Source organism: Ricinus communis, chromosome 4 (assembly GCF_019578655.1).
Source record: "Ricinus communis isolate WT05 ecotype wild-type chromosome 4, ASM1957865v1, whole genome shotgun sequence".
NCBI classification, from domain to species: domain Eukaryota; kingdom Viridiplantae; phylum Streptophyta; class Magnoliopsida; order Malpighiales; family Euphorbiaceae; genus Ricinus; species Ricinus communis.
The window spans coordinates 28,932,480-28,958,815 of NC_063259.1; the positions used below are offsets into that span (position 1 = coordinate 28,932,480).

The 26,336-nt window shown below is 32.7% G+C and overlaps 4 protein-coding genes across 11 annotated transcripts; all 4 read right to left on the reverse strand.

Moving 5' to 3' along the window:
• Positions 1-2,822: 2,822 nt before the first annotated feature.
• On the reverse strand, positions 2,823-9,390 carry LOC8288014 (U-box domain-containing protein 35). Of its 5 annotated transcripts, none has more exons than XM_048372753.1 (10): positions 9,160-9,390; positions 7,852-8,142; positions 7,437-7,558; positions 7,213-7,334; positions 6,784-6,980; positions 6,162-6,577; positions 5,526-5,627; positions 4,471-4,899; positions 3,350-4,102; positions 2,823-3,236 (listed from the first exon to the last, which is right to left on the reverse strand). In XM_048372753.1, exons 2-10 carry the CDS (start codon positions 8,051-8,053, stop codon positions 3,054-3,056), a joined length of 2,526 nt encoding a protein of 841 aa, XP_048228710.1. In that variant the 5' UTR covers positions 8,054-8,142; positions 9,160-9,390; the 3' UTR covers positions 2,823-3,053. The 5 variants fall into 5 exon arrangements, with proteins under 5 accessions (XP_048228710.1, XP_048228711.1, XP_048228708.1 ...); XM_048372754.1 differs by lacking the exon at positions 9,160-9,390 and adding an exon at positions 8,961-9,153 and having other exon boundaries at positions 7,437-7,540; XM_048372751.1 differs by lacking the exon at positions 9,160-9,390 and adding an exon at positions 8,961-9,153.
• A 2,386-nt stretch (positions 9,391-11,776) lies between these two features.
• Positions 11,777-14,350, reverse strand: LOC8279914 (derlin-1). Its single transcript, XM_002534624.4, has 7 exons — positions 14,108-14,350; positions 13,771-13,906; positions 13,614-13,687; positions 13,314-13,407; positions 12,758-12,886; positions 12,500-12,660; positions 11,777-12,305 (listed from the first exon to the last, which is right to left on the reverse strand). The coding sequence occupies exons 1-7, from the start codon at positions 14,122-14,124 to the stop codon at positions 12,083-12,085; spliced, it is 834 nt and encodes a 277-aa protein (XP_002534670.1). The 5' UTR covers positions 14,125-14,350; the 3' UTR covers positions 11,777-12,082.
• Positions 14,351-15,417: 1,067 nt separating this feature from the next.
• Positions 15,418-21,587, reverse strand: LOC8289641 (ceramide kinase). Its single transcript, XM_048372756.1, has 13 exons — positions 21,191-21,587; positions 20,776-20,940; positions 20,530-20,697; positions 20,328-20,420; positions 19,868-19,960; positions 19,364-19,589; positions 19,229-19,255; positions 18,965-19,049; positions 18,039-18,188; positions 17,149-17,250; positions 16,224-16,598; positions 15,981-16,047; positions 15,418-15,908 (listed from the first exon to the last, which is right to left on the reverse strand). Exons 1-13 carry the CDS (start codon positions 21,374-21,376, stop codon positions 15,771-15,773), a joined length of 1,875 nt encoding a protein of 624 aa, XP_048228713.1. The 5' UTR covers positions 21,377-21,587; the 3' UTR covers positions 15,418-15,770.
• A 936-nt stretch (positions 21,588-22,523) lies between these two features.
• Positions 22,524-25,386, reverse strand: LOC8289640 (probable isoaspartyl peptidase/L-asparaginase 3). 4 transcript variants are annotated; one of them, XM_002510947.4, is made up of 7 exons: positions 25,141-25,386; positions 24,862-25,036; positions 24,503-24,567; positions 23,999-24,391; positions 23,859-23,917; positions 23,603-23,707; positions 22,524-22,990 (listed from the first exon to the last, which is right to left on the reverse strand). In XM_002510947.4, the coding sequence occupies exons 1-7, from the start codon at positions 25,195-25,197 to the stop codon at positions 22,771-22,773; spliced, it is 1,074 nt and encodes a 357-aa protein (XP_002510993.1). In that variant the 5' UTR covers positions 25,198-25,386; the 3' UTR covers positions 22,524-22,770. The 4 variants fall into 4 exon arrangements, with proteins under 4 accessions (XP_002510993.1, XP_015578890.1, XP_015578894.1 ...); XM_015723404.3 differs by lacking the exon at positions 25,141-25,386 and having other exon boundaries at positions 24,884-25,025; XM_015723408.3 differs by lacking the exon at positions 25,141-25,386 and having other exon boundaries at positions 23,999-24,398; positions 24,884-25,025.
• Between the last annotated feature and the right edge of the window lie 950 nt (positions 25,387-26,336).

The window sequence follows — 26,336 nt, forward strand, 5'->3', positions numbered from 1 at the left end:
CGTGACTCTGTCTGATAGGCTGCTGGTTACGTGTGTAAAGAACGAAATCGTATAAAAGGAATAATAAAATATTCTTTGCGGATCATAATTTAAATTAATTTCATCATTAAAAATAAATGTCAGAGATAGTTGCTGACGTTTGTCCACCGACCACCTTTATTTATTTATTTTTTTTTTTGGTCATTACCGACCACCTTTATTCAATTTGCCTTCTTTCAGTTTTTATTTTTCGAAAAATAAAAACAAACAAACACGATTTTTATATAAAAGTCATATTTTTTCATTTTATGTCAGGCTGCCCAAAAAAATAAAAAATCCTGACAAGATAGTGTAATTTTAATACTTTATTTTAATTCACCAATAGAATAATATATTGATAAACATAAATAAATAACCTGTAATTAGAGATTATCAAAAAAAAAAAAATTTACTAAAATAACATAAACTAATTTTAAAAATTTATAAACTTTTAAAATATACGATTAACTTATGAAAATTTATGAAAATGATTATCATTTTTATAATTCAACAATAAATTTTATAATTATAAAAAAATTAATTTTTCATAAATTTATTAATTTTTTATAAATTATTAAATTTCGTAAAAATTATCATTATTTGATAATATCATTCATTTTCTCACAACTAATTTTATTTATAAAGAATTAATTTAATTATAAAAAAATATAAAGATGATTGTCATTTTTTCTAATTTGGCAATATATTTTGTGATTACGAAAATTCAATATTTTTCATAAATTTGTTAATCCTTTTGTAAATTACTAAATTTTTATAAAAGTTATCATTTTTTTTCTAATATCATTCATTCTTTCGCAACTAGAAACACTTATGAAAAATATAAAAAATATTATCATTTTTCGTGATTTAGCAATATATTTCATGATTACGAAAAATTTAGTATTTTTTGCAAATTTGTTAATTTTTTCGTAAATCGTTAAATTTCGTAAAAAAATTATTTTTTCATAATATCAATTTTTTTTTGCAACTAGAAACACTTATTAAAAATTAATATAATTTACAAAAGAATATAAAAAAAATTCATTTTTCATAATTTAGCAATATATTTCATGATTACAAAAAATTTAGTATTTTCATAAATTTATAAATTTTTTTCATAAATTATTAAATTTCACAAAATAATCATTTTTTTATAATTTTATTTATTTTTTTCTCACATAGTTTAGCAATATATTTTGTGATTACAAAAAATTTAGTATTTTTATAAATTTATTAATTTTTTCATAAATCATTAAATTTCACAAAAGTAATCATTTTTTGTAATATTATTCATTTTTTCGCAACTAGTAACACTTAAGAAAAATTAATATAATTTTCGAAAAAATATAAAAAATATTATTAATTTTTGTAAAATATTAATTATTTTCATAATTATAAAATTGTAGAGAGTTCAACAGGTTGCCAATCATCTTTATTTATAAAATTTAAAGGATAAGATTTAATCTAATTAAGAATTAATAGAGTTTAAAATAAAGTTACTTTGTCTTAAACAAAATTACTCTAGAAAGCACCTTTTAATTTATATATAATAAATTTTTTTGATTATATGACTAGTTTTTAAAAATATTTTTAATAAATTATCTATAAAGCTGTAATTTCAAAAAAAAAAAGATAAAATAAGAAAATTGATTGCATGCAATAATATCTATATTAATAAATAAAATTTATTTTTTGACAATTGTTTACTAAATTAAAAATTAAAAAGTGAATTAAAATTTTTAAAAACTATTTCTTTTAGAATACCATCCTCAATTCTAAAGCACTTTGGATATAGAGAAAAAAGAGAGGGAAAAGAGATAGAAGGCATCAAACTTAAAAACTCATGCAATATATTCAACTTAAAGACCACAAAAAGAAAAGAAAGAATTATTTTTTATTTTCTGTCTAGTTATCTTTTGATATTTAAGAATTATATTTTTTCATCATTCTATTTTGTAATTTTATATTAAAAATTCCTTTCATCAAAATTTTCATTAAATAACAGTTAATTAGTTTTGATTTTCTACTATTTGTGCATTGATCTTTGATATAATGTATATATTACCCCTTATAGTTTATTTATTATACTAAAACACTATTGTCTAATTTTATGCAAAAATCAATTTTAGTATTTATACAAAAATAATTAATTAATATTCTTTAATTACTATGATCTTTAGCATAATCAAATTCTAATAAAATTTAAATATCTTAGAAGTACCTATATTAATTAAAGTATTAAAAATTCATATAAATTAACTTTAAATTGTTACAATAAAATGGATAGTATTATTATTATTAATTTTATTACAGTAAGACTGTAACTTTGATAAGAAGTTTGAAGATCAAATTATATTCCTTTTATTAATTTAGACCCTTATTTACATTAATTTTCAAAATGCAAAGAGATTTTAATGCAATAAATAAAATATAAGAGGCAATTTGTATCTTACACAAAAAAAATTAGGAGACAAATAATATAAAACCAAATTAACGATTTTCTAACAGAAGTTTTAACGGAAGAGATTAGTATAAAATTGTAAAATAAAAAGATGAAAAAATATATTTTTTAAATATCAAAAAATAACTAGTATAATATGAAAAAAAACATGAGGCAAATAATAATTACAGCGAAGAATTGTATCAAAAAGTAGTAAAATATACACAAATGAGAAGTTAAATTCTTAAATAGACTCAATCTATACGCCATCCGTAAACTAAATCAGTTAAATGATAATTTGTGACTTTATTTATTAATTGTTGTATTTTCATTGGTTGATTTATTTACTATCATTAACAATTCATGATTAAAATTCGATCAATGAAAATATAATAAATAAAATTACATGTCACCATACAATTGATTTAGTCTACAGATGACGTCACCTTACCTAAGAATTTCTCCAACTGAGAATTGCCAAACAGTCGTGACATGTCACCAAACCAACTGAATATACTTTACAAAACCATTCATGCATGCTAGCTACAAAAACTCCCTTTCTGAGTTAAATTGAAGAATGAAGATGAGGAAATGGTCATTGATTACTGGACTTCCATTCCATAATTGCAGACAGAAGTGTGTAATTTGGTAATAGATTTTTATTTGCCAAAGCCAAATTAGTCATGGGTGATTTATCATTCACTTCAAGCCACTTCTCAATTGCTCTGCGGTCGTACGTGTATCCATCCGCAGCAACACAAGGATCGAACATTATGTCCTGTGACAGAAAATTATATGCACACAGGCGCTTAACCACATAAGCACTAAATGTTGACAGGAAGCATTAGCTTACTGCATCCCTTTAGGTTATGGTCAATTGTATGGACGTACCTTAAGTATTGGGCAAATGAAGTGGTTAGGAGGTGTGCGTTGAACCTTGGAAATTGTATCTCTTGCCCTATCAGCAACCTCCTTCAATCTCTCAAGTGTGGGAAGTACTTGATCTTTCAAATCAGGTCTGTCCCTACGGCGTAACTCTGCGCAGCTTAATCCCAATAAAGCCAGTTCTTTTGTCTCTTCAAGTGGCCATTTCCCAGCCTCTGAATCTAACATCTCGGATAAACGATCATCATCAATTGCTGTTTCCATCATGTGTGTCAATGCGATTGCTGGTTTTGCAGTCAGCAGCTGCAAAATCACCATCCCAAAGGCATAAACGTCAGACTTCGAAGAAATCAACCCACTTCTTTGATACTCAGGATCTATGTAGCAGAGTGTTCCAACTGGCCCTGTTTCCTTGTACATGGTGGTTGCAGTGGAAGCATCTGAATTAAGCATTGTTGAGAGCCCTACATCACCAATCTTGCTCACAAAGTTCTGGTCCAGCAGGATGTTAGCTGGTTTCAGATCACGATGAATAATTGGCATTGGCTTGGAGTTGTGAAGAAATACAAGAGCTGAGGCCACTTCCCAAGCAATTCGATACCTTTCATACCATGGGATGGCTGGTGTATTGTTCACCCTTAGTAGCCTCTCGTCCAAGCTACCATTCTCCATATACTCGTAAACTAGGCAACCATGATCAGCACACGCACCAAGAAGGATAAGCAAGTGAGGGTGACGAATGTTACTCAAGATCTCAAGCTGAAAATTCAAGTAAATCAAGTATTAGCTTAATTTCAGGGTCAATGTACCTTCCATTCCCACATAATCATAAGAAGTTTATTCTAGAAAAGTAACAGTAAGGAAAACAAGTAGTAAATAATTGGAAGAAGAAACTCAATTTGTCCGCTAATAAAGTACAATATGATAAATAAAACTCTGGATGCAAAAAAAACTTGCCCATAAAATGCTTTACACGAACATATCAAATGTATTCAGGAAAATTAGGTTGAACGTCAACATTACACCAAAGACAATTGTAAGATAAGGTCAGTATCAGTTCTGTTATAGCTATATTTTATAGAATAATGAAGACTTGTGCTCTCTGTCAATACATTAAGCTTCCATACCTCCTGCTGAAATTGCTTGTAATTAGAGTTCTCTTTTGAGTGAAGGACTTTCACTGCTGCAGTTGTATGATGCAAACTGCACCTATACACTGTTCCATATGCTCCCATTCCAATTTTAAGATTCTCTGAGAATGAAGAGGTAGCAGACACAATCTCTTCCCATGTGTACTTCTGGTATTGCTCCACTTTACCTATGAGCGCCTTTTCAAGCTTCTCTTTTTCTTTGGCATCACGAATGGCTTGAAGCTCGGCTTCTTGCCTTTGTGAAGCTTCTCTTTCAGTGCATTCCCTTATGAATTCAGCTTCCTTTATTGCAGCTTCGCTCCTTTCCTTCTCTTGTCTTGCCAATTCTTCAGCTTCCTTCTCCCTGCGGTTTATTTCCTTGAGCTTTATGGCTTCCTCCAAATGATGTTTATTCAAATCATTCAACTGAGAAGGTGCAGTAGCTGAAACACATCAATCTAATTGAAAAGACAAGGATACGTAATTGACTTGTAAGCATGAAACTAGAACAACTCCCTATCAAACTGACTTGGAGGGAGTTATATCTTGGTTGGACTAGAGCCTAAACTTAAAATAGGGGAAAAATAACTTGGAAGCATCAAGATGAAACTTGATTCATGAGGAGAATGCACATTATATTTATTGAGAGGGGAATAAGACTAACCTAACATCATAATCTGGAAAATGGCAGAGTGGGAAAATTTTGTGAGTTACATCTGGAAATCTTGAACTGTCATGAATCTTTCTAAAATCAGGTTAGCATGTAATATATATGGGTAGCAGACTCCATTGAATCTTAGGTGGACAGAACTGGAAGTAAAATGTGAAAAGGGACAGAAGCTGAGAAGCAGAACCTAGATACTGGTTAGTTATTGATGATGTTATTAATTTTCAGCAATTGCTAAATTGGAGCTTAAGATAGATTATTAAAGAAAAAAGTATAAAAATAATGAATATCCTTCAATATCAAAATGTGCTGATCATGGTTAACAAAAATCATCACAAACAAATACAACTTAGCTTTCACTCAGAGTAAGGATGGCAATACTAACCTTTCGAGAAGCATCAATTGCCTCATTTTGAGCCATTGCATATATTCCTCGAACATGTCTTAGTTCAATCCTAAGCTTTTCTAGCTCAAAGTTAAAATTTGCCTGCACATTCATTGAAAAGCAGTATATAGCTTCAATGAATGGTAAAGATAAGTCCGATATGACCCTCAAATGACAATAAAAATACCCTGAAGAAATTGTTTACCATAAATTTGTTGCTCCATAGCAACCAAAATTTAGAGATGATGTAAATGCATCTCTATAGTAATACACAATGATGAACACAGGCTTTCAACTCATGAAATACCACTTCTTCACGGTCAACACACTTTTAGCTGATATCATTTAATTGGCTATTGCAGACATTCATGCATTTTACTACCTGGCTTAAGTTAAACAAAATCTAAAAGTTAAACGACAAGTCAGATGCCTCTTGTACTTTACTACTTTGCTTAGGTTAAATTATACCTCAAAGTTATTTAAACGACCTTCATAACCATTAGAGAAAAGTTTTGAACGAATGCAAAATAATCTGCATATAATGAGAAGTAAACTTAAGATATAAGAGTTATTACTAGTCCAAGAATAAGTATGCATGCATCAGGTGACCAAGCCAAAAGAAAATGTGAAAGCTACCTGGCTGCCAGATGAAGAATAATCTGTAAGCGCATCTGAGGTGGAAGCTTGATCAGATGCCCATGACTGGTAATCAGTCGGCAAACTTCTGCAACTAGAACTCTGACTGACTGGATTTCCAAATTCTGAATTATTGGGACAAGAACTTGCTGCATATTTGCCTTCCTCCATATCCAGAGATTGGCATCTTGAATGACTGGTCTCTATAGAACTTGTTCTTGTATGAAGAGTGCCCTGGTTTATAGTTGAAACAGCCTGAAGTTCATTATCCAGAAACTGGGATCTTGAATGATTGGTCTCGATGGAATTTGTTCTTGTATGAAGGAGGCCCTGGTTTATAGTTGAAAGAGCTTGAAATCGCTGTATCAGCAAGGAAGGAGAATGGATTTGAGAAAATGAAGTGACTGAGGCAGCATCTGCATGTATCAAAAGCAGAAAACAGAAGATTAAAACTTTGGTATACCTACACATTTTTCCTAGTGGAATTATCAGCCCAGAAGATGAGACAATTGAGTCTTTATTCAATCATTCCCCAAAAAGTATAAATAAATAATTTGGGTCAATTTATTTCCAGTCCTAATTAGCAGCTCTGGCTCAAATGTTACTCAAATGTTACAAGTACCTGTTTGCGAGCTCAAAGTGCGCCCTGATGAGCTACTACTTGAACTTGTAACACTACTGTCATCTCTAGTGCTACCATTTGTCTCCAGATCAGATGGCCGGATAGATGACAATTTTCCTTTTGAAACAGCATACACCGTGCAAAAATTTGGGATGCAATCGGATATTCGCGAGGAGAGATTATTTCCCTTGGGTTTCCTGAAGATATCACCTTGTAAATAACAGCATCTTGATAACGAGAATCGACAGCAGACAATGCTATGAGACTCAGTTGCCAATTACTATGACTATTGCCATATAAGAAATCATTCATCATGCTTACAGGCATCAACAGATGTTCATAAAAAAATTCATGGATATAAAAGTTGTGCAAGCATCCCACTTTTAAGTGATGATAGCATTATGTTTATATTTTACACCATGAATGTACCTTGTAAACATGCCACGAGATGGAGCCCCTATAACAAGCTTATTGATAGTGCACTTAGCGACTTCCTCTGCTAATGCCTTAGCCACGTCATTCGATTCAATCATGTCGACATCTACTTGCACCTATATCAGGAAGGCATGCTTTTAAGCAGCAGTTTCTCAAGAAATAAAATTCAACTTCATCAACTGTAATTGGAGTTGTGAGATTTGGGTAAAGACAGAGACATTTCTCCGAGTACATATGTTCTTGAAAGGAAGAAGCATTTGACTTGTCTGCCACTCCATTTCCTTCCTGTAAGCTGCTGCTACATCATCTCGTATTTGTGATACTGGAATGAAATTTCCCACTCAAACAAATAACAGAGAATCAAATGGCCATATAGAGATAATCGAATTAAGTTTAATTAAGATTCTTTTCACCTTTCAGTTTCTCAATTTTGAACACTCCTGGAAATATTCCCATAATAATCAACCCTCAAATATAACACTAATAATTTTTTCTTCCATTTGATTCCAGGACACAGTATCCATCCAGAGTATTCAAATCCTCAATCATTTGCAAAATAATAAAATCAGGCAAGTTATAAAGCAAAGTTTTCTATTTCTCTTGGGCAAAATATTGTGAAGAGAAGAAGCTTACTTGGTGTAGGGACGGCAGTAATCTTTGGGCGCACATGTAACAACTTGAAGACAACATTCTCCTTTGGTATGAACTTCTCCAATGCCCAATACACCACATATTTACTTTTCCTTTTTCCATCAATAGCTATCCCAACAGTTAAAGGTGGGATAGGAGGCAAACCAAACTTATTTTCAGCTTCAACTATTTCACTTCCCTCCATTGCTCAACTACTTCTCTATGCCCCTGAATGGTCTATTATGCCGCTAGGAGAAGAACCACACTAATACTAAAGATAAATATCATTCCAGCCTAAGCAAATTACAAAACCAGTTAGAATTTGAAGCAAGCCAAAATAACGTCCACAAAAATTTGAATCTATAATACTAAAGATAAATATCATTCCAGCCTAAGCAAATTACAAAACCAGTTAGGATTTGAAGCAAGCCAAAATAACGCTAATAAAAATTTGAATCTATAACTCAAATTTACTTATTGTATGCAACTCATGTTGACAACGAGACAAAGCTAATAAACTACAAAAGAAACTATTTTCAACACAGACTGCAAAACGAGGTTAAAGATAATGACTACAGAGAACGAGATAAAGAATTGAGAAAGTATCAAGATTTTGTCTTTTCCAAGAACAAGAACCAGATATCATCTGAAACAATATCCAAAAGAAGAAGTGCCCAAAAGAAAAGGAAAAAGAAAGTTCAAGACTTTATGAGACCTCCCCTGCACTCCTGAAAAAGGGGACTCGGCTAATTTCCCTTTCGTTTTCAATAAGAAAAAGATAGAGAAAAAGCAGTAATGAGAACCACAGGAATCAGATTGCAAAAGCTTGGAAAAGAGACCCAAAAAAAAAAAAATTTCCTAAATTAAGATTATAAATATAGAAACAGAAACGCCACTGCAATTTTTAACACAGCTGGATTCATGAACCTGTAAACAAAATTTCCATTACACAAAAAACGCATTTATACATACAATAGATCAACAGCTACCTGCTCCAAATTCCTCCAAGTACTCGATTACTTCAAAGTGAAGTTCCCAAAAAAGAATATGTAACAAATAGAAATGCCCACAGAAAGTCTCGAAACAAGGAACAGAGAGAAATAATTACATACCACAAGTTTGTTACTCCTTTGGGATTACAAAGAAAGAAACCCATCATTCATAATTTTTCCAAGAATCCAATTTCAGACTTTTGAATAATAGGTTGAATTCTCTCTCTCTCTCACTCACTTTCTCCTTTTTCTGAAAATTCTTTAGATACTGCATATGAGCAGACATAAACGGGTTATAGTTAAGGAGTGGAAAACTTACTTTTCTACTACTAAGCACGAAGCATGGAAGAAAAGTAGGCAACTGAGGGACGAGCGATTACTTGTCTCTGACAATGACATTAATTCTCTTTATATCTAAATTTTTACATCGGGTTTTTAATATAACCTCTTATATATGGTGATTTCATAACTATTATAAAGAGACAATTTGGTCTGGTTCTCTCTTCTCTGTGCTTTCATTTGTATGAAAAAAAAAAGTCAAAAAGAAAATGTTTCTTTCACGCTTTTCTTACTTGGGATTCTGGAATAAATAATCGGTTCTAAAATCCATACAAATGATTACTTTATAATTAGTAATTACATCACCCAAAAAAAAAAGTAATTGCCATTTCTGTCTAAGAGACCCACTTTGAGTATTACAATTCATTATTCAATTTTTAGACAGTAGAAGAGTCAAACTGGTATTTCACATGCCTTTTTTTTTTTCCACCATTTGCATAGTAAATTAAATTCAACCACCATACGAAGGGTATGTTTGGAATCCCCTTTCAGAAGGTACTAATTATATTGGGCAGTACAAGTTGAAAAGAACTGACTATACTTGTCTATTTTTCCTGGGAATATCAGTAGATTAAGATGAGATTTCCAACATCTAATCCTTGTATTATATATGATTAAGGATCTTGTTAAAGTAGTAACCAAGGAAAGAACGGAGAAAATTGTATGACTCACGTGAGTATGTTTGTCTCTGTTCTTTCCTTCCTTTGAGAAGGTTAGCTAAACTCATTGAATGCAGCCAAACAAGAGAAACGGGACACAAGCATGCCTCACATTTATGAAACTAAACCGAAGCATGAATTGGGTACCCATCAACGCGGTTTTTCCTGGAAACAACAATAAAAATAAAATAAAAAGATCTGGTGTCAGACTAAAAAGGTGATGTGTATTTGTTGACTTTAGATAAATTTTTAACGCAATTTGATGACAGACAGAGCTACATCCCCTCTCTCTCTCTCTCTCTCTCTCTCTCTCTCTCTCTCCATTTCTAATATATACGTCTTATTATATAGCTCGAGATAGAGACATGGTCAAAGTCGACGGTTGCCTTATCTTTGCGTCAAGGCTTTATATTATACCTGCTATCCAGTTTTCAATTGTTAGAGGCCCATTAACCCAACAATCTCCATGCTGGTTTGCCAATATATTTTAGGTTACAGCCTCGCTTGCTGCAAGGAAAATTCCAAGAGAGACATGAAATGGAAGTTAAGTTTCTGCAGGATTTGATGAGTAATCTGTGAACAAATTAATGCATTCTAGAAACATTAATAATGGTACTATATATGTTGATGTTTAAAGGGCAATTTGACAACTTTTCGACAATGGCAGGTGGCCTCGACACTACTTTGAAGTGACTTGGAAATTGAGCAATCTGTTGTTTGGTAACCAGACAACCTGTGTTAATGCAGAAGACTTTGTTTATTTTTTTTAATTACAAATGAAGAGGGAAAGAATCCAACTTAAAATCTTGTTTAAATTAAAATATACGTTTATCGGCTAACAAATAATAAGTGCTAAAGACAATGTTTCCCTTCAAGTAGCTCTGTAATCTCTAGACTTTCATTTTCACCAATAGGATTCTTTTACTTCTAATTTTGACATTTTATAGCCTTTTTTTTTTTTTTTTTTTTAACACAAGGCAATTCAAGATAATCATGCACATATTATCAATCGCACTTAAGCACCTAAGAGAGATTAAAATCAAGCTAATATGCATATTAAGTTGAAATTTTTAGGATTTCTAACATCTAACTTTATTTTCCTTTTTAATTTCACTCTTTTCTTCTATCTCTTTTTTTTTTTCAAATTAGTTTTATCTAATGTTTTTTTTTCCGTTTTAACTCCTTTTGTAATCTTCCTCATTTCATTTAATTTTTATTACTAATTTCAACTCTCAATCTCTTCCAATCTCATTTCTTTCATTGTATTTTTACGATATAGACAATTTTGTGGTACTTTTGACATAAAACTTGAAATTCTTAAAACAATGGAATAAATGAGATTGGTGAAGTGAAAGAAAGTTAGAATATGTATTGGGATAAAATAATAACATAAGGTTTAAAAGGTTAAACAAAAAATAGTTAAAATGTATAATAGATTAAAATAATAAATAAGGGCATAAAATGTGAGAAATAGAAGTTAAAATGTGTAATAGGTTATATAAAAATTATGGGTACTTAATTATTTGGAGAAAAAAAATGAAATTATGTATATGGCCAATAATAGTTAATGAAGACTTTCTTGAGCAAATTCAATATAATTTACCCCTTCAAGATGATAAAAGGGTAGGGCCATTTTAAACCTGTGGCCAACTTTCTCTCGATTCTGAAACTTTGGAGGAGAGTATATTAAAGGAAGTTAAACTCCATTACAAGAATAATTAATGGAATTCAGGCAATTGTGCTCTTAGGTCAGCAATAGAATACATTTCTTTGTAAACTGCTTTCAGCTTAAAATTCAGAGTGTACAAAAAGAAAAGTGACATTCAAGATCCAAAGAAATTTATATATATAATAATAATAATAATTTACTTTCAAGCTTTGCCATGCATAAACATTTAATTACACTCAGAAGCTAGTAGAAAGGTGGAAATTAGATGATTAAGAAAAGTTCAAATAGTGTGTCTCATTCATGGCTACAAGTTTACAAGCTCTACAGTGGAAAACCCATTTAGTACTTAAGAACTTGTTTTTATTGAATTTAACACCAAAATGAATTCCTAGAGCACAACCTCCTGTGACTTGTACTTCATCGGAGATTTAGGGTTCTCGAAGGCCATGCGATATAGGATACTCTATTTTGCTGCTAATCTAGTTCTAAATTTTGCAAGTGCATTAAGTTGCTTAGAGATAATAACGTACATAATTTGATGAAGAAAATACTGGTTAGAGAAGAAAATTTGGTCCCTAGTGGCCACCGAGACGGTAGCTTCTTCCACGAAAAGCGACTCCATCAGCAGATTCATTGGGCTGTTGTGCTGGAGTGGTTCCCTGTGCTTCTTCTGCAGGGTTGGTTCTGGTGCCATTCAGGCGGAAGCTTCTTCCACGGAAAGCAACTCCAGCAGACGGATCACGCTGCACAGGCGAATTTATTTGCGTACCTTTGCCCCAGAAAGCCACCAGTTTATGACTGGGAAGCACGTCATTAAGGATTATGCAAACAAGTTCATGTAAATTATGGATATGTTACCCTTTTGGTATCTCTAGCCTATCAGCTAGTGCCCATGAATCTGCACTACTTTATAGCTCTTATTTAATCACACAAACTGCAGTAGATATCAAGAAAATAATTTGGAAAGAAAAGAAAAAACAAAGGAAGGATACACCCAAAAAGGAGTCTTCAACACGAATTTTCCACCAGAAAGAGGATGAAGCACTGTGAGGAAGTAATATATATGTCCAGCTACCATACCAAGAATGTCAGGCTTCAATGGATTCCCAAAAATCAAATCCAGTGCTAACATTGCCCATGGAAGATAAAATCCCTTTATGTTGATCATGAATTACTGCACGTAAGTACGTACGAAGATAATACTTTTTAAGTATTTTTGAACATTAAAGCTGTCACTCGTCATAACGTACCTTCAATGACACAAGACCATAGATGTTGATACGGGCATTTGGGAACTCGCGGCTCCAGATATATACAATCATAAAAACTAAGGAAACACCCATGAAAGGGGACCAAAGCATTGGAATGGCAGCCATCGCCTGTAATCAAATACAGTATTTTTATCAATCTCTGATATGGGTGCAGATTAGTTTTGCGCAAGCAATAGTACAATAATAAAATTATTCTGAACTTCCGCAGAATTAGAAGAATTGCTTTTTTCTGCTACAACATAATTTGTTTGAATTCACAGGAACAAGATGATATTCAATGATATTTCTCCTGATGTAAATGCTGTAGTTAGACAGATCAGATTTACAGTTTTAATTAAATAGTTTTGTAAAGAACAGAGTCCTTCTTATAGAGATGAGATTAATAAATTCTCTAAGTGAAGCATCTCAGTGATTTTGTATTGTTTTGATCAATTAATAAAGCTTCTCTTGTTGATTGACCACAAAAAAAAAAAAAAAGATGATAATTATGCCATTTTGTTCCAGTAATTTTCACTAGTTGTTATATCTTACTTACCAAAAGTGATAATGCTCCAAAGAAGAACATCCATACAAAGTCAGCAGTCCTCTTGTCAAAAGTTCCTCTCTCCAATGAAACCCCATATCTTGCTCTATGGAAACATATAAATTCAACAGCATTACAAACATGAAAATATAATTAATTCCTAGATCCTCTAGTTAGTATAAATTCAACATGATTGTTGGCATAGATGCAAGGCTCAATCATTATTCCACTCTACTAATCAACTAGTGATTGTCATATATGAAGTAAGGCTCGGTCTGTATTGAAAGAGAGAAAGAAAGTCGGGTAGCTTACATGATAATAAGACGAAATGCAAAAGGAAATGAAAAGGGCCCCAGGAAAAAGAAATTGGAAATTAGCCTCCAAATCTGCATCAAGACACTGATACAACTAAGCTCCTGAAAATCTGCAAACTTGAGAACGTAATAACTAATAGTAGATTTATTTTTACCTGAAAACGTTTAATTACATCCTCATAAAAGAGTGCTATGTTCCAGACATCGTAAAGACCCAGATAGTAGGCAGCTGTGGTCATTAAACAGGCAACTCCATATGTCTTGCTCACAGGAGGCAAAGAATTGTAGTATCTAAAATGAATTTCGAAATTGAAGCAACTGGTTAGTTTTAGTGCATATAGTTGATCCAATTAACGGAAAGATAAGTGCAACTGGGAGGAAGAGCATAACCATCACACATATATATATATATATATAACATACAGCAAAGAAAGATCATCTAAACATCTGATAGTTCGAGTGTCGAGAGAGAAAAAAAGAAAGAGAGATTACTCTGCCGGTGTTGACATTTTTGTAAGGAAGTAATGGTAATCGAGTGGGGGATATACGCATAAACTGCCATTATATTTTACGTCTCCAATGGTGGTGATGGTGGTGGTCGTATTGGATGTCCCGTCCCAAGGAGGAAGACTTTGACCTTTTAAGTCTTTTGTGTTTTGTCCAGACCTGTTATTTTATTTTATTTTTATTTTTATTTTTATTTTAAGAAACTGTTTTTCATAAAACAGTTAATTAATGTTTTTTTTATGAAATTTGAATTTATTTTTAATCTATTAAATTATAAAAATCTAAATATTTTAACATTCAATAATAATTTCTAAATCAGAGTGATTTTACAGTTTAGAAAATCAGATAATTCGTTCTAAAAACTTTAAAACTGGATTTTAAATTTCTCCAACTAAATCTTATAAGATATTTCTTCCATTTTATATTATTTATTACTTTTTAATAATTATTCAAATTAAAAAATATTTAATAAAATTAATTATAAAAGAACTAATTAAATCAGACTATATAAAATTTATTATATATATTTTAATATAAAAATAAAATGTAAAATTAATATTTTATTAAATATATAAAAATTACAAATAATTGAAATCCTTTTCATTTTTTTTTTAAAAAAAGAAGAACTGTTAATACGGAACCGAGGCAGTAATCATATGCAACTCTTGTCTTAAGATAGAAGTAGATCTGTTCATGGGTTTGGGTACCCGCTCGGTCCGCACTCTTCAGGCCGGACTTGGATAATTTTGTCCAGCCCGACCCGATGTTTAGTTTAATTAGGAAAAAAAAATATCATACCTAGCATTCAAACATGTGACATTCAATTTATAATTAAGTACTACATACCACTTAGCTACCTATTATTTATGTCTATAATTTTATTGTTATTAATAATATATTTAGATAAAACTAAACTCAAGCCCGGCCCGAACCCGTCCAGACCCGATCCGTATTTATAAGTTTAACTATTGGTCGGACCGGGCCGAGCCGGGTCAGACTTTTTAAAAATTTCGGACTCGGACTTGAACTAAGAGATATTAAAAAAATTTCGGACTTGAACGGGCTCGGATTTATTCAAAATAAAATCAAATTCGGTCAGCCCGACCTACGAACAGATATAGAAGCAAAATGTCAAAGCTTAAGGAAAAAGAAGAAAAAAGAAAAACCAACAATTGAATCTACCTACTCTATTGGTTTCGCTTTATGCTCTGCCTGGAATGATTCAACAGTTTACTATTTTTTGTCTTCAGTTCAGAAGAAAAAAAGAAAAAAGAAGAGAAAGGAACAAAAACACGTACACGAAATCCAATGGTGAGGCTGACAATTGGTAATGGAATAGACTGGTCCCCTTCCAGAAACCCTTTACTGAACACAGTTAAAAGGGTAAAACTAAAAGTTGATATGTGGCTAAAAATTACAAAAAGTTCAATATTTTGTCTTTACCTTTTCCTGTTCCTCTGGCGTCGTTAGTAATAGTATTACACATAAGTTACAGCGTAAATTCATCCCTTATCCTACACTTCCAAATCTCGCTCCGAAACTAAGGCCCCTTCATATTATCTCTGTTAATATTATATTAGGTTTATTTGAATGGAACAAAACTGAAGTTATTAAATAACCTAATTACAGTCCATCTGAAAAAAGAGTCTTAAACTTCAGGACCAGATGCAAATAAACTAATAAGCCCTTGAAAGACTTGTGCCGATAGTTTGCGTGCCGGAAAGAGCTCACCGTCCAAATTCCAAACACTCTCATTGCCAAAAGAAGTAAATGTAAAAGCCGGGGTCTGCTACCAACAAACAATATAATTAGGAGACTTTCACAACATTATTTAGATTAATACACCAAACAAACATACCTTATAGTGTTCCACAAACTCAAAATGCAGGGGCTTTCCCCCTCTCTTTGCTAGCTGGGTAAGGTGCCTGCATGTTTTCAATCATTATTTAGGGAGATAAAAAGCATTGAGATAGTCCAATTATTAAACTAAAAAAAAAAGCCAATTTCTTTTTTTTTTTTTTCTTTTTATAAACTGAACAAGATATGATAAAGAAGATGACCCTAACTCCTAAGATAATTTTCAAAATTTTTTTGGCAGTACCATAAATATAAAGGACGAGGACAGTCTCTAATCAGCAGGAGATGCAGGAAACCATCTGAAAGGTGTGCATCAGCCACCAAACCATCCGGTGCTCTTTCATTTCTGTTAGAGATTATAGCAGCACCAACACTAAGGAAATTTCCTTTACATCTCTTCCATCTAGTGCCTTCTGAACGCGAATAAGGGGTTGCACAGAGATTTCTTGTAGACACATAAACAGGCTTCGTGTTACAGACACCACAATTTATCCGACAAACTGCTCTTTCTGATTTATCCAATGCACCTCTAATTCTGCTAAGTAGATGACCTTTCCCAGCAGTTGAATTTGCTTTTCCTGATTCAGTTTCTATGTATGCTACTTCTGCCTCATATGATCTGAACAACAAAAAGATGCTTTCAACAGAAAGAAAGAAAAAAAAGAAAAGCACAACGAAATAATAGATATTAATGCATATAGTATGAAACATTGACCACAAGCAGGAAAGTCGACAAGGCTAATTTGTACCATTTGTTGAGAACACCACATACAAAAGACCATAATCTGGGCCCTGAGAAAATGCAAGTGACTATTCCACCCTGCATGGCTTGGCTGCTGCGGGAGTGAACATTACCAGAGCTTGATGCAGGGAGAGAATACACAATCAAAATAACACTTTAATGATAGCAATTTATGGCGTCCCTACTACACAAATGTTCTTGTTCCTCCATTTTCTTCAGAAATAAACCAAAACATAATTGATGCATTTAGCTAGAGAATAACATGAACAAGATCAATACAAAGAACTGCCCCTACGCATATCATCCAACTAAAGGCAGAAGAAAATGAAGGTTTTTTATACAGAAAGAAACACAATGATGTATACAGATCCAGTTATTCAGATAAACCCTCAAGGAAACAAGAACCAAATACTACAAAAGGAATTACCTGTGTCTCAAAAACACCTTTGTTCCTGCATAATCATAACGTTTGGGGCCCATCCAACGGTACTTTTCACTCTCTGTAATAACATCTCCATAAAATCCATACCTGACATCAGTGAGAATGGAAAATTCAGGAGAAACTTCAAAAAGCATCTTAATATTATGACAAAAAAAGCATAGCTTAATATAATTACAGAAAAGGTATAATTATTCTTTCTACACCCCTCCAGCCACCACTAATTTACAAGAGCTTTAAGAGAAAAAATAAGAAAGGCATCTAGTAAAGATGAGATACAGACAAATGCAGAAAAATATAACAAGATAAAATAGATGGTAAGCTATACTCGACTAACATCATACATAGACCAGGCGCCGAGAGTGGCTGTCACACAAGCAGTGCAGAAAAACAGACGCAAGGGGATCAAGCACACAAGAAACTTCAGAATTTTGGAAAGAGCATAGAGAATATTAATAGGAGGGCACCATATTTGCAAAAATATGCCATCAGAAAGAAATGGTAGCATACAGGCATAATTTCTTCTCTAGCTTTAATATAGCGAGAAAGAAGAATAAAAATGGTAATCTGAGGATGTTTAGCTTAAAATTCTTAAATTTGGTCTGGAAAAATGAACATGAAATGCCACTCTCTATAGACAGCCAACGTAATGTAACTTCTGAAGTGAAAGATATTTTCTGCAGAGTCCTTATGTAAGATCTAGCACAAAAGATAGTCATCAACCAAAATCCTCACTGGTCTACCATAAATTTGTGAATGCAACTACATAAGTGAGCTCAGAAAATATCATAAGGTGAAATGAAGAAGAAAGTACCCAGAGCAAATTAAGATGTGAGATATTTACACAAATTAATACATCAACAAAAATGAGAAAATACCCAGCAAAAGAAGCTGCATAGCGCACACATGGTTCAATATTTGATGTAGATGATATTTTCCATCTCACAACTTGAGCTATATCAAGGTTCACCCTTTTACCCAACACAATGTGCAATGTAGATGTTATAGGATCTCTTGTTCCGGTTGTACTGCACAGAGAAAAATAATAGATATATGAGACTACAACAGCTAGAATAGCAAAAAAGAAGAAGGCACAGCTCTTCAGAATAAGAGAGAGAGGGAGGTTGCTGGGAAGCTATCTTTACAGACAATTTGGTATAATCAAATGTGGGATACGATGGCAGTAGTTTTGCCTCAATACACTGCCATGAAAAAGAATCATGCACGAAATGATTTAAAAAATGAACTGAGATACATCATTGTTATTTAGCATTTGAAGCTTTATGAAGCAGAGATAATTATTTGAGCACAAATTAAACTTTGGTCAAGGCATTTCAATACTATTTTGATACAACTAACTATCTGAAGATGCTAGTCTATTCAAACACCTTGAGTTACAGACTTTAAGCTCCCAGTTCAATGCTGAAAGCTGAATCCCTAGTCTTCAAAGTAGTACAGGTGGCATAAGTTCACTGACTTTCTAAAATTGTGAGCATATATCTGTTCTCTATTGAATTTTCACTTTATTCTTAGCTTCCTAGCATGAAGCCATACAACTAACAGCTACCAGCTAACAGTGTTTACATGATGGAAAATGATATTAGAATTAAGTTGAAAGCATGTCCTAGAAACTTCTTGTTGTTCTTTTCCAAAGTTAGAATCGTCAGCAGCACTGATATGAGTAAAACAGAGAAGGAAACTTCAAAGCCTCGGTGGTATAACAACCTTGCCAAACTCTAGCATTTAAGGAGGTATTAACTTGTATGCCTTATAAATGAGGAAAAACTATCTAATAAGAAAATACCACATGACAATTGCATCAGTTGAACCAGCAGGAATAATTCCAAATCTAAGATTTTCTCTGAGATGTCGAAACTCAAGATCTTCATCTGCCAGTTGCCAGAGTAGCAAAAAGATATTATCAGATATGAAAATATATGAAATTGAGACTAAGTGCTCCTACCTGCTTCATCTAATTCCTATTGAAATGGAAATTGGAATAAAGATATAATTATGGCATACCAAATTGTAGTAAATGCCTACACCTATAAGAGTGGAGCTTACTAACCTGTGTTGTCAGGAACATCTTCAGTTCCTGTAATTTCAGATACATGCAGAAATCCATTAGATAAACACCTTTCTATGACTGCCATCCAAATCTAGCTATTCAGTTCTATGCACATATTGTTACTATTGTACATACCAACATCTCTTAATCCCAATCCATTGCATATAGAACTTGAAATAAGAGGAGCATCGTCTTCAATTTTGTTAGCAGCTTCAAGAACTGGTTCATTTGGATCATGAACTAAAGCATTGACTTTTCTCTCGTCAGAATGAATAAAATCTGAAGGAGATGGTGGGTGAGGGGCTTTATGCCTAGAAAGAAGAAACCCGTTAAGGATTTCGTTGAAGAAACCATCACCACCCTGGAGCCATATCAAATAGCAATAACGTATAATCACTAATCAAGAAATAAGGTCAAAATCCAGCATTATTTATTGATCTGAAAATTGTAAGATCTAGAACTGCCTCAACTCAACCAGGCTTAGTTCCTGAATCCCAACTAATTGGAGTCTGCTATAAAAATTATTTCCTCCATTCTCACCCAGTTTAGTGCATGATCTACTACTGCCTACTATTGAAACATAATTAAAACAAATTTGAAGCATGAAAGTGATGCATATCAAAGGATCTTAATGCTTACAACAACTACGACACCATCATATGCACTGAGTTCCCTGTTTGCAAGAGATGCCATCACATCAAATGCATGTCCTGCCCTCTGTGTCACAACCACCTGATGAAGAAATTTGAATAGAGTATTAACTCACTGTATTCCAAGTAATTTTTGCAACCGACTCTTTCTATTAAGAAAATGATAGATGTAAAACAAGAAAAACTATCTCAGTGGCAACTTCCTGGCGGCATAAGTAGTTAACAGATTATGATCATACCAGCTGAATGCAGCACGGCATTTGTCTTTCCTTAAGCCTTTGCAACTCAATATTAGTGCAATCTTAATTGATATCCAAATGAAAGTAACAGTGCGGAGCAATAATTAAAATTGGAAATAATGTATATGCAGGTTTGCTACAGGATATCACAAATTGACAATGCTCATTACTTAGGGAAGATGTTTAGAGATTCATTAAGTATGTTAATACCTTTGTTTCTACTTCAGCACGTGAGAATATAGGAGCCACAGTTTCCCAGGTCCTACAGCCATGTGCTTTCCCACTCCTTGGATTAACGAAAACCTAGTCAATAAGAAATAAAATCTGGAAGCATTTTTACAACTAGTTTATGTCTTTTACCAACTGAATTCTATTAAAACAATAAATAACAATAACTATTTCCAGAACAAACCAGAAGATTCTTTGGCCTCTCCACTTCTATCTTCAGGGAAGCCTTAATTCGATTAACCCAAATGTGACATGTCTGCAGATCCTTGTGACCAAATGTGTATGCAGTTAAGACCCAAAGACATGGCTGGGTCTGAGACTTTTGGACACCATGCACTGTAAATCGATGCATCTGCAGTATTATCTTCAGTTATGTACTTATCACATCTGTGCCATATGGTTAACATCAACAACATAGATTAGAACAAACCTCAGAGTCATGCGACTTGCGACTTAAAAGATATTTTCCAACATTAGGGCGATTTGATCCATGAATTAAACCATAGTTTGTTATCTCAACACCATATGTGCCCGAAAACTTTATCTCAGTAGCAACTTTGGGAACAAATTTAATTCCTAAACAAATCGAGTCATCCTGTTACACAGACGTGGAAAGCATCATAAATTGAAATTTGAACTATATAATCTACCATAAACACTTGCAAGCTATTTATATTTTAAATGCCATTTTCAAAGTTAGTTTCTAATTTCTTTCAGAAAAACAGAGCGAAAGGAGAAAACTAAAGATACAAACAGGTAATAATAAAAAGGAGATGCAATGCAATTAAAAGATTTTAAAAAAATTCTGTGCGCGTAGGCATAATAATTGAGATAAAGGTACTTACAGTTTCGAAAGAATCAAGCAATTTCCAAGACAACCCTTCAGAATTCAGAACGAGAGAAACTTCCCCAACATTATCCAAGAAAAAGGTCGATCTCAAAACCGATGATTCATCAAAATCTCCTTCGACATTACTAATACTATTGCTGCCATTATCATCAGCATCATCATCTCTCCTTATAATTTCCATTAACCCAGATTTCTACTGATTAATTATTATTGTTATTATACAAATCTGTGTTTTTTTTTATTATTATTATTAAGACAAACAGCTCAGCCTGATTTGAGTACGATCAAGGGAAAGAGAAGAATTCCCACAATTTCATCATCCAAACCAGGTTCTTCATTATTAGATAAATTAAGGAATAGTCTAATCGGAAATGGCGATTGATTGATAATAAAAAGTTGGTAGATATTTTTGTAGGCAATAAGTTTCAATTTGGCCCCAAAATTTTGCGATCAGGTTCAATTAGCTCTTTTTCACCTTTATGTTAAATTTAACCTCTAAACTTGTCCTTTTTTTCTTTAAGAAAACTTGTAAATCTTTTGAATATGTTTAATTTAATAACTTTATAAAGAATAAGTTAGACGTGCTATACTAGAAACATTGAAACAAAAAAAACAAAAAAGAAAAGCTAAATTGAGCCTAAGCGATGTAATTGAAATCAAAATAAATGCAAGCAATAAGTTAATTGGATCACATTATTGTTTAAACTAGACTAAAAATAATAATTATTGATTTTTTAGTTACTACAGCCAATTAAACTCATCAAAATACCAGCCACTAGCACCTCTTTTATTTCCACCAACGCCCTCAAAACAATAAAAATCAACATTATCATAAATATATATATATATATATATATATATATATATATATATATATATATATATAGATGCGCATTTATAATTTGACAATATTATCATCACTTTTTTATTATCCTTCACACTATTACCTTTATTCATCACTAAAAAAAATACATACAATTACTATGGATATTTATTAATTTTTTTATATATATCTCGTTCCATGTACCGTACGGTCTTATAATCAAAAAGCCATCGCAAATATAAATTTTTTTATTTGCTCAATTAACTAATTAAAAATTTAAAATGCAAAAGAAATTTATATAATAAAAATGATATTTTTTTTAAAAAGAATTTAAGATATTTTTACAGACATAGCCCATGAAAATAAATATTGGGAAATCCGAGACCGCTCTGACGTCCTTTGTAACAGTAGGTACACCAGCCCAAATGGTTTTAACCAAGTCTAATATCTTTTCAAATATTTGACAAAGCTGAGCTTAAACTTAAAATGTAAAGAGCACAACAGGTTTCATAATGTTTCGATTTTAATTAATAACGCAAGCCTAACACACACTTGTGTTGCAAGCTTTTGCATTACATTCTCCCAATTCTCAAGCTATGGAAATATCTTCTTTTCACTCAACCGAACATAAAATGGGCCAAAATAATTTCTAGACATGCACTTTAACAAAGTTATTGGAAAAATACAGCGAGGATGTTGCATTCTCTGATGAATTAACTAATGGTTTGCAATAATGAGTTGCTACTTCAGGCTCAGGGGAACACTGTGAAAACCTCCACCTTGTTCATTTCTGGACTCCTCACCGAGTACTGAAACGTCCATCCATGGCAAGCACCAGCATGCACACCATTCTTATTGACGGCAAAAACAGCTCCCACAAAACCAGGAAATTTTCTTGCGATACGTGATATTGCATCCTTGGCAGCGTCTCTAGGTTCCATACCTAATCTCATACTTTCGACTACTTGATAGCTAAAACAAATGGCAAGAAGATTCAGCTTTGAGCAGGATAAATCATAAAACAGAATTAGGTCAAGTGCAGGAGGTAAATCTCAAACTTGCACATTCATAAACTCTGAACTGGAACATGATCATAGATTGGTAGTTCAAGGGCTCGTGTAAACAGAGAAACCAACAAAAGTGATTAGTTGGATTCTTACAAGCATTGCTCAAAACAGGAAGTATAGACAGGACAGCATGTAGTTTGGGTTTTCTAGTAGTATCTTAATTATGCTATTGATTCAATAACCTAAAACATTCTAAAGCTCTAAGCATGACCTTGGAATTAAAGCCAGAAGGAAACTTGACCAAAATGAAAATCATTCAAAATACTACCCTATCTGGTGCATGAGCAGTCCAATCTGATCTCTCAAGTCAGCTACGCTGACTTATTTTCTTGAATCATTTAGTTCAGTAGGTCCTATTAGACTACAACCAAACTGTATTATTTTTAAAATCCCCCAAAAAATACGAATCTCAGTCAAACAAATGAACAAATTTCAGAGAAAATACAGGCTTTGTCCAACTTCAGCAAACACAGAACTCCTATACAAAAATCAGAAACAAGGATATTTAAGACAATACCATGGAAGGAAGCGCATCATGATGTCACCATCACCGGTCGCACCACAAGCACCAACATCATTGTCGGCATATGCTGAAGATCCCGCAATGGGCCCATCACCCACTCTGCAATCAAATTAAAAATGATAGCTAAGTAAGAATACCCATACTGCATAGAAGTTGCAACAAACTGGCTTCTAGTTCATTTGCTCATAATAGTTGAAAAAAGTTTATTTTCATATGATTTTTACTGTCTATAGACCATGCATTCACCTACCTGCCTGGGATCTTATATGTGGCCCCATTTGTTGATGTACCAACAGCTACATGCCCCATCTGCATGCAAAAGTAAGTTGGTTCATGGAGTATATTTGAGGAATATCTGTCAAATTGAACTCTGCCCTTTCATCAACTTACCCTATCAATGACGGCCATTGATATAGTGTCATGGTTATGACGACCAATATGAGATGATCTTGGTTCAGCCAGTCCCATTGCGTTAATTTGGGAGCATTCCTCTTCCTTGACATTCATGATGCCCTTTGGATGATAAGGACCACAGCTGTTAACTGGCAAGACATTTTTCCAAAAGTTAGGTTGGCAGCGATTTTCTTTCCATTTAGTCCATTTCTCCATGGACTCAGATGAACTCAGGTTTGTAGGTCCAGGAAGACCCAATGAAATGGCAAAGGCTGATGCCTGCTCCCCAACAAGCAGAGTGTGTTGTGTATGTTGCATCACTAATTTTGCAGCTTTGATGCCATCTTTCACATACCTCATGGCAGCAACAGCTCCAACCTCCATTGTCACCTATATCCTTAGCAAAATGGATAATCTATATCATTTTTCACATTTAAGTGGAGCAAAAAGGAAAGATTCATAAAAAAATTTGGATTAAAGGGATATAAGAATGGTGGTTACCCCATTCATGACCAGGGCATCAATTGTAGTTTCTCCATTCTCATCTGGACTTCCACCAGGTCCCACTGTTCAATCCAGATTAAAATTGCTGAAGACATCAGAAATCTTATACAGCTACAATAATGAGAATATAGTAAGAACAATCTTAAGGCTGCATCATGATATTTTCAATTTATTTCTATTATCAACAATCGACATTGGAAACTACTTACGAAACAACAGGTACAGAGTTGAAGTATACATTACAATTGAACACTCATTACGCAAAAATTGAAGTAAGAACATGTTGAACTTTTTTAATTTCACTTTCACGTTAGAATATTAATAAGAAGCAATTATGACATGACAAACGAAGTTACCTGTACCATCACACCTAAGTACCTCACAAGTAGAACAACCCTCCACAACGGCATCAACAGCAGAAAGGCCACCATCTACAGCTCTCCAAGCAGCTTTAACAGCTTCTTTGAATGGCCACGTGCTCACTACTAGTGGGTACTGGGCTGAACTCACAGCGCCATCATCTACTAGTACCTGAGAATATAAGCAAGAGAATGTGGAACTGCGTAAGACTCGATTTCATTCCCTTTTTTCCATCAGTATTTGATTTGCGAGACATTAATTAATAAATCAATTACCATGGAGAAGAATGTGAAGAGGAAGAGAAGAATGGTGGGTAGGCTTCCCGTGGCCATGGAACTGTCACTGATTAGCTTTCTGATTCGATCAAATGTTGGACCTCGATACTGCCAAGATGTTTTTGGATTTCTTTCCTTTTAACCATTCATTTTTGGACAAAGGATCAATTTGATCCCTCAATTTATGTCCAAACATCAAATACATCTAATTTAAATTTTTTCGATAAATAGTCCCTTAAACTTAAGTCCATGAGTCAAATACATCCAATCTAAACTTTTTCAGCAAATAGCCCCCCAAACTTAGGTGCAATAGTTAAATACATCCAATTTAGACTTATTTTTAAAAAAATTTAGGTCTTAATCAAATTATAAAAGTTAAAAATAATATTCATTTTATTAATTTACTGATATAATATCCAATAAAGCGCGTTACAATAGCATATTTGAAAATTAATAAATTTTAAATTTAGTTGATCCAAAAATGATAAGATAAATAAATCAAATTTCAATATTTTAAGAATTAAATAAGTCAAATTTTAACTTTCCAAAAATTAAATAAGTCAAATTTCAACTTTCTTGATAAATGGGCTCAAAACTTATCATTCTTAGGTCAATTAAATTCAAATTTTAAATTTATTAAATACACTCTTTTACAGTACGTCACGTAAATTAAAAAAATTAAAGTTATTTTTAATTTTTATAATTCAATTAAAATCTAAAAATCTAATATTATTTATTTTTTTTTAAATGTTAAATTGAATGTATTTGACACTTGAACACAAGTTCAAATAGCTATTTTATGAAAAAGTTTAAATTGGATATGTTTAACCATTAGACATAAATTCATGGGAGCTATTTATAAAAAAAATTAAATTAAATCTCTTTGATCTTTGGATATAAATTCAGAAGGCAAATTTCCCTTTGTTCATTGGTTTTTCTATCTTCTAAATTGTTGGTGACCAAGTAAAACTAGTCTCACGACTGTATACGACTGTTTACCGGTGACAGACCATATTATTGCTATTTTGAACGACAACGTTTATCAGCATCATTTATGAGATAAAATGTTTTCCACATCTCCGCTCCACTGTTATTTTATTTCTAAACAAATAGCTTTTTGGATTTAATGAAAGATATTCATATTTTGAGATGAAAATAAATATAAGAAATATTGATTAAAAATAAAATAGCCATAA

Excerpts from the sequence above, each read along its gene's own strand:
- LOC8288014 (XM_048372753.1), bottom strand. The coding sequence starts at position 8,053 with ATGGAGGGAAGTGAAATAGTTGAAGCTGAAAATAAGTTTGGTTTGCCT. Across the intron at positions 6,578-6,783 it reads CACTTTGAGCTCGCAAACAG|ATGCTGCCTCAGTCACTTCA; the intron begins GTACTTGTAACA and ends TGATACATGCAG. Across the intron at positions 4,103-4,470 it reads ACAAGCAATTTCAGCAGGAG|CTTGAGATCTTGAGTAACAT; the intron begins GTATGGAAGCTT and ends TTGAATTTTCAG.
- LOC8279914 (XM_002534624.4), bottom strand. Across the intron at positions 13,408-13,613 it reads GCATTTCGTCTTATTATCAT|AGCAAGATATGGGGTTTCAT; the intron begins GTAAGCTACCCG and ends ATGTTTCCATAG. Across the intron at positions 12,887-13,313 it reads TTGGAGCATTATCACTTTTG|GCGATGGCTGCCATTCCAAT; the intron begins GTAAGTAAGATA and ends ATTTGATTACAG.
- LOC8289641 (XM_048372756.1), bottom strand. The coding sequence starts at position 21,376 with ATGGAAATTATAAGGAGAGATGATGATGCTGATGATAATGGCAGCAAT. Across the intron at positions 20,421-20,529 it reads AGAGGCCAAAGAATCTTCTG|GTTTTCGTTAATCCAAGGAG; the intron begins GTTTGTTCTGGA and ends CTTATTGACTAG. Across the intron at positions 19,256-19,363 it reads ATTGGGATTAAGAGATGTTG|GAACTGAAGATGTTCCTGAC; the intron begins GTATGTACAATA and ends CTGAAATTACAG.
- LOC8289640 (XM_002510947.4), bottom strand. The coding sequence starts at position 25,197 with ATGGCCACGGGAAGCCTACCCACCATTCTTCTCTTCCTCTTCACATTC. Across the intron at positions 24,568-24,861 it reads ACTTAGGTGTGATGGTACAG|TGGGACCTGGTGGAAGTCCA; the intron begins GTAACTTCGTTT and ends TGGATTGAACAG. Across the intron at positions 24,392-24,502 it reads ATGCCCTGGTCATGAATGGG|GTGACAATGGAGGTTGGAGC; the intron begins GTAACCACCATT and ends CTAAGGATATAG.